The sequence below is a fragment of the Crocodylus siamensis genome, chromosome 4 (assembly GCF_052110815.1).
Source record: "Crocodylus siamensis isolate JL-2025a chromosome 4, ASM5211081v1, whole genome shotgun sequence".
NCBI lineage: Eukaryota > Metazoa > Chordata > Crocodylia > Crocodylidae > Crocodylus > Crocodylus siamensis.
This window is the reverse complement of record NC_143398.1, coordinates 144,891,856-144,899,043: the sequence shown is the minus strand read 5'-3', so window position 1 is coordinate 144,899,043 and position 7,188 is coordinate 144,891,856. Positions and strand designations below refer to the sequence as shown.

General features: G+C 48.2%; 1 protein-coding gene across 1 annotated transcript in view; it reads right to left on the bottom strand.

The window, feature by feature from the left end:
* Nucleotides 1-867: 867 nt before the first annotated feature.
* LOC149866697 (scavenger receptor cysteine-rich type 1 protein M130-like) overlaps nt 868-7,188 on the bottom strand; it is a 242,908-nt gene continuing 236,587 nt past the window's right edge. The window contains exons 16-19 of the mRNA XM_090041645.1: nt 3,949-3,984; nt 3,448-3,588; nt 1,479-1,574; nt 868-980 (exon numbers count right to left, since the gene is read on the bottom strand). Coding sequence (XP_089897771.1) covers nt 868-980; nt 1,479-1,574; nt 3,448-3,588; nt 3,949-3,984 — 386 coding nt within the window. The remainder of the gene's footprint in view (nt 981-1,478; nt 1,575-3,447; nt 3,589-3,948; nt 3,985-7,188) is intronic.

Genomic DNA, 7,188 nt, shown 5'->3' with positions numbered 1-7,188 from the left:
ATTAACTGGTGCCCAATCATTCCATCCAGAAACATTTTTGTTGCACTTCTGCCATTTTGTAGTGCTCCCATCATTTTTGTAGTATTACTGGGAACATGTATGCCTATCCCCTGTGGTACTACACATTCAGCACCCACTGCAAGCAGCTGTTTGAGCAGGAGGTTTCTTGTTCCACAATAAAGGTTGGCTGCCTTACAGTTAAGGGATAGTTCTTGTTGCCTTTCCAGAACAGGTCATAGGACAGCCAAGGTGGAAAGGGGTTTGGGTTATTTGGGGCTGAAGCACAGGTGGTCCATCCCATCTGAGACAGAAGTCAAACAGTGATTTCCATGAATCCCTTTTCAGCCTGTTTTCTGACTCCATGGTTGCAAGGGCCTGCTCCTGCCCCCTGCATCTTACAGCACCGGTCTTGCACCGCACTGGGATCAGGATTGGTGCTGATGCTCCAGAGCTGCTGTTTATGCATCCAGCAGTACTCTATAACAATACCCTACAGCTCTTGATTAAAGCAGTTTACCTTTGAGTTTAGGCTGCATGCTCATGACTGGGAGACATGGAGGCAAGATCACGGTGCTGTAATTTCTTAAGTGTCCCACGTGGGATACTCAGACTTCTACATGCTCAGTCTTATTTCTTTGCCCTACAGCTTCTCTCCACAAGAAGCACCATGACTTGCACACAGGCAGTGTCAGACCTTAGCATATATATTCATCAAAAGGTTTTGATAATAATCTTGGAAAGTCTCATGGTCTCTGATCCAGAATCACTCTCTCACATCTCTCTGAACTATGAAGAAGAGCAAGGGGAATCCACTGTGTTTCTAGTGAGCATCCTGGAAAGTTATATGCTGCACCAGAACATGGGTTTTCATCTCTGCTCCCCTCCATTCCTGTTACCTTTTACTGATCCAGGGTCATTTCCTTCCTCACTATACCCAGTGTAATACTGCAGCTTTGTTGCAGAGTCCTCTGAGTAGGAGGCTGGAGAGATGAGAAACAACATGTTATCCACGTGACAACTGATGAACTGATTAATGGTTAATCCACATTTGGCAGGACTTCTGGCCTCAGGAGCTCCATCCAGAAAACACACTGAATACATGAAGATTCTGGATTATGGCTAACAATTGCAGAGACACATTTCACTGTGGCTCAAAGAATTACGTTTGCTGTAGTGTTTGAATCCATGTTTCAGATTCCCTTTGCCTAGTCTCAAGGACAGCCACTCTCCTGACCCAGACTTGGGTACACTTCAAGGCTGCAGCATGGGTAGAGGGAGAGGATCTATACAAAGAACTGTGACTAGAAGAATCTGGTGGGGATGAAGCTCATTTATGAGCATTTACTACCTGGCTGCTCTCACTCCAAATCTTGTGTTTCCAAGAATTCTGGGGCTGAAGGCTGGAGAGAGTTAGACATGTGGCAGGGTAGGAAAGTGCCTTTGATATCTGTTCCCTGCTAGGAGATGGACACACAGACCTGAACGACCAAGCATGTCAAGTTTCTTTCTCATCTTGTTATACTCAATCTCCTCATACACAGCCTCAGAGAAGGGTTCGGAGTATCTTCTAGACTCTGAAAACAAAGTGGAGGGTTCAGACAGGTTCATAGAAACAGGAGACAGAAAATCCTCATAGATCATCCAGCCCTTCTCTTAAGTGTCAGGCAAGAGTGGTTCCTACAGCACAGTTATTTTGGTTTCTTCAGGCTAGATCTAAATGTGCCAGGTGAGGAGAACAAGGTCCGATCCAATAATTTCCCTGTGAGGATGGTTTTGTGGGGAATTTCACTGTCACAAAGTCCCTTTGCAAATTCAGCTTAAAATGTCCCTTTTCACTTTCCTGTCATGACCCTTGTTGACAACCCTGAGAGCACCCACCCTGGCATTAACATGCACCCCTTAAAGGCAGACTATAACATCTCTGTCACCCAGGTGTTTAGAACTAATAGCTCAAACCCAATTCCACGTTTCAATAGATAAGTAGCAAGTAAACAGTAGTAGTTAAATTCAGCCACGGCAGTGCCATTTCAGGCCTCGTGTATGTGGGGAAAGAACACAATGAAATATGGTTCGCTAGCTTAGTGGTTAGGACACTTGACCAGGGAGTGAGTGGGTGGCTGAGACCTCCATCATCCGGAGAGAGTGCAAACATACATCTGCTTTCTAGCAAATACCCTAACTCCTGGCTATAGGTGAGGTAGAGTTGGGAACATCCCCTGCCCATCTCGCCATGCCAGAAGCTGGTTTACTGAGCAGCTACAAAAAGGAGGAAGATGTGGTATGTTGGGATAGAAAATGAGGCCAATGCTTCAGTAAATACTGGTATACAAAGAGGGGGGACAGGTGTACTCCAGAATTCTGCCTAGACTAGCAAGGGAGGCAGAAGTTACTTCAGTCTGTTCAAATTTCCCCATACAAAAATAACAGTGGGGCAGGAGCAGAGCCCAGGGTCCATTTGCTCTCAAAGCAGTGTCCTGCCCCCTCATCCTACATATGCTGCTCACTACCTGAACCAAACAGCTTTTTCAATTGTGCTTCCAAACAAGTAAGCTTCAGGAGGAGGAATGGAGGGTGCACTGGGTGCTGGAGAGCCTGTTGGCTGGTGGTTAGAACCCCTGGCTGGGAAGTGGGAGATACAGGTTCAAACCCTCTTTGGCTATGGGTGCAGAGTAGAGGGTAGGACCTTGGTCTCTTGTTCCCTGAGTGCGTGCCCTAACGCTAAGCCTTTGGACAAAATGGTAGGGGATCTTCTGTGCATCTAGTATCAAGCAGTTACTGCTACTCATTTTCCCATGACTAGCGTATCAGGGATTGCACAGTTTTACACACAAGCCTGAGTGTAACCGGATTCAGACAGAGTGTATGTGGCTGGAGATGTCCTTTTGAGCATGCTCAGGGAGGAAAGGGTGCTGGGAACAGGATTTACAATTTGCAATGGTGTCCCAAAAAAACCCTTACCCACCTAAAGTTAGCCATGTAAATGCTATTTAACCATGTAAAGGGGAACTGAAATCTGGTGCAGGCAGCTGCAGCATTTCATAGATATAAAACCCTACGTAAATGCTAGCAATGAGCCACCATCACCCTATCCATCTCTCCAGTACATTTTCTTCCCAGCATGCTTCTTTCCAATTAATATCTTTTTTCCCATGCTTTCATCCATTCTCTTATACCTTTACACCATATTGTCCAACCACCCTGGGTCCCTTTCCTCTGTTTCTCTCCTTAATGACACTGGCAATTAATATGTGTTCAGAAGCAATCCCAAGTTTTACTGTTAGGATCTTTGGTTGGTAAACAGTCACTGAACTGTTAAAAGCAACCAGAGCTAACATGCACCCTAAATGCTTCCCCCCAGTGCTGTCAGTGTCCCTCACCCTACCACCATGCAGCTCCCTCTGCAATTTCAAGAGGCCTTTCTACACATTTCAACCAGTGGGGACTCACCTCTGCGCAGTGCCCTGGTGCTTCTCACCTGCCCCCCCAGAATGATTAAGACCAAGCACAGCACGGCTCCCAGGACAATGCAGATGACAATGAGCACCATGTGTCTCCTACCATCAGCTGGAGGTTGGCGGCGGGGGAGATCTGGATAGAAATGGACATGGAACAGGCAGAGACTATTCTGTGAGAGTCAGAGCTCCTCCGTCACTTCTGGCAGTGACTGTGGCAGCAGGATCACATGGCAGAACACAGACAGTTTTTAATGGGGGCAGCTCAGGCACTGCTGTGTGTCATGGGCCTTGCCCATTTAACTAGAAGCCACTGGACAGGAATGGCTCCTGCTAAGTAGTCCATGAAGCTCCTGCCCCAGGTGCCTCTTTCAGTAGACTCTTCACTCCAGGTACAAGTGCTCATTCTCTCAGGCTGGATGCTACAGCTTATCCCCCTGGGAAATCAGCACCCGAAAAATATAACCCTCAGTGGGAGGCAGAGGGTGTGCTTTACCTGTTATCAATGGTGATGCTGTTGTCTGTGTTGCACCTGGGAAGAGCAAGAAAGGGAGAGCTGGAGTCTGGAGTAAGGAGATAGAAAGTCTTTTACTAAAGCAAAGTTCCCCTCTGAGAGTAGGTTTTCACTGTGCTACTGGTGGTCCCTGGGTGGGCTGTTCCTGAGAGCAGTGCACCCACTTACTCCCACTTGCATGCACCATCTCCCAGCATGAGATAGTAGATTCATTCCAGATATGTCTGTTGTGTCTCTCTTGAGCTCTTAATCTCTGGGGCACACAGGACTAGTCGCAACAGGTTCCTTGTGGCACTTCCAGGTATGGAGTATATGTGTGTGAGCAATGTGAAGGGACTTGCTTAAGAGATGCCTTCTCCAGGACTGCAGGTGGCACAATGTAGGCATATCCTAAGAGTCCCTGTGTGTTTGCATCCCTAACAATTCTTCCAAGGATCAAGTCTCTCTCCTAGCAGAGAAGGGTCTATATTGCAGTGGTTTAGAGTAGCTTGCTATTATTTTCTGGATGCTTAAATGAACAGAGTTCATTCTCTTCATGCTACATATACACAGGTTGGCATTCTATTCCTGCATGCATGACCCAGGGCTGTGAATCCCACTCCCCCATGCAACAACATGACCCCATTGCTGAAGAATGTGTGTATCCAGAATCGGGCTCCTCTGTCACCTGAGGACCCATCAAGCCTGACAAACGTCATCCTTGACTCCGAGGGACTGCTGCTGCTGCTGCTGCATAACCCAATGCATCTTGATGGCTCTGTATATATCCAGACTAGTAATAAACTCTGGTGGCAGTAAGGGAAAGAGACCTGCCATAATTTCATCAAAAAACAGAATGACTAGGGCACTTACATGAGACACTGGAGGCTCTGTGCTATGTACCTCTCTTACCCAGAAAGATTTTGAACTTGGGTGGGATCTTTCTGACTTCTTGATCTAGCTCTTAAATGTTTATGCCACAGCTCAACCATACCCCCACATCCTCTTTCCAGCGTGCCTTTTCAAGGTGGAATCCTGGAGAGGCATGAGAGGGATGTATGTGGGAGATATATGGAGTCAAGAGACAAGGAACAAAGCAGGAAAGTGTGTTGTTCAATTAGGTGTTTGCTATGCTGAAAAGGAGAGGAGTTTGGGTTCTAGGCTTGACAAAAAGTTGTGTACTGCACTGTAAGGCTATGCGAAACAGCACCATTCTGTTTCGACTTCCTTTTAGACAGAACAGTGTTTCATTTCAAGTTTCATTTTGTTTCAAAACTGCTGTTCCATTTCATTTCGTCAAAACAGTTTTGCTGTTTTGATGCTGTTTCAATGTTTCACCCACAGGCTATAATGGGGAAGCTCAAAACTGCCCCAAATTTGTCATTTCTTGCCTGATTCAGATGAAACTTGTAGAGATAGTAGCCCCTTTTGAGGCCCTGAAGCCTGGCAAGCTTCAAGGAGATGGGTGCAGGGGGTTCTGGCAAACTGCACCTCAAATTTTGAAAGCAAAACTCGTGTCACTTGTAAGTGTGAAGGCACATGGAGGTGAAAACTACAGGCATGGTAGGTTTGTAAAGTGGTTTGTAAGTTCAGACAAGCACCAAACCTTGCTGACCTAACCTCATCAGCAGAAGGCAAGTTCCTACAGCTCAAAACCCAAAACCTGTCAACAATGTCCAGTCCCCCCACAAACTCATGGACTCAATATAGACAGTGGAATTCTGACACATTACAACCTGATGGACATCTCACTCCCCAGATACCTCTCCACTTTTATATGCACTGCTACATCCCTCTTCCTCTGGCACCCTAGCCTGTCTCTCACACCCTGAGGCCTCCATCTCCATTTTCACTGACTGGCTTTCTTGCCCGCATTGCATGCTGGCCTCTGGCTTCTTTCCTATTCCTTCCATCCAGGAACAGGATACACACCAACTGCAGGTGTTTCTTTAGTCTGACAAAGGGTTTTTCAACCCCAAAGCTGGCATCTCAGGCAGCTAAGCTGAGCTCCCCTGGAGCCTCACAACCCCATTGCAACCAGCAAGCCTCTTGCCTGTCAAAGACATGACAGCTCTAGGCTTTCTCCAGCCCAGACTGTGCATGCATGTGGTAACTGGAGGTTATGGCACCTCGTACCTGCCTTTCACCAGGGGGATGCTGAGTCCCGGCATTTCCTGAGGCTGATGCACCACCAGCATTCCCACAAGGCCTCCCCGACTCTGGCAGTGTAGTTTTAGTGGTCACGCCCAGGACCTGGGTCCTCCTCCTTCCCCATAGACCCAGCCCATACCTCCAGGTTTGTGGTGGTACGGAAGTTCAGCAGGGACATGTTCTTCCCCTGCTGGCTGGTGATGCAGTTTGTGCCCTCTCCAGCTCAGACAGTGAGGCATTAACTAGCTGTTTAAAAAGGAAAAAAGGAAATAAGTATGGACAGAGTGAGGAGGGTGGTATTCAGTCCGTCTGCACCTGGAGCTTGGGGCAGCCCAGCAGTGGGAGGATCACCTTCAGGAACACCAGCTGCTCCACCAAACCAGGATCGAAGCAGGGGCAGTGGGGTGTCACTACATCTCTAGCAATGCTGAACACCCTCTCACTCAGAATACTGGTTGGTGGCCAGGACAGGTGTTCCAGGGCAACTGTAGCCAGATCTGACCACATCTGGCCGTGGCTTGCCCAGAAGGCCAAGGGGTTGCACAGCAGTGGCTCCACATCCTTGGCAAAAAAGGCAGCCACCAAGGCCTGAGTGCTACCTGCCTGATGGCGGGGTCTGGTACCTCTGGACCCTAGCATGAAAGCCAAGTCTATGGCCCACATTGGCAGCACCTGTGTTGGACGACAAGACTGGCTGGTGGATGGGATACTAGCATGGGACAGCGGATCTCACCTCTTACACATCCGCCCACCTCTGCCATTCTGCCTCCCTGACTCTCTTCACCAGCACCTCCATCCACTGATTCAGGCTTTGGCTGACACATACACTTCTTTTCACCCATGGTTCACACATGGCAGCCAGCACATGGACCATACTGGACCGCAAGGGTTCAAACCGTTTCTTGATGCCCTCCTTCAGCCTCTTTACCAGTGCCTGTACATCTGGTAACAGTGGCTTGCCTCAGCCAGGAACACTGATCCCCTGGAAGCTCTCCATTTGACTCTGAAGTCCCCTCACTATGGGGATCACCTAGCTAAGGAGGGCATCGGCAGCGCTGTGGGTCTCAGTGGCCTCAAGGAAGGGCTTGAGGA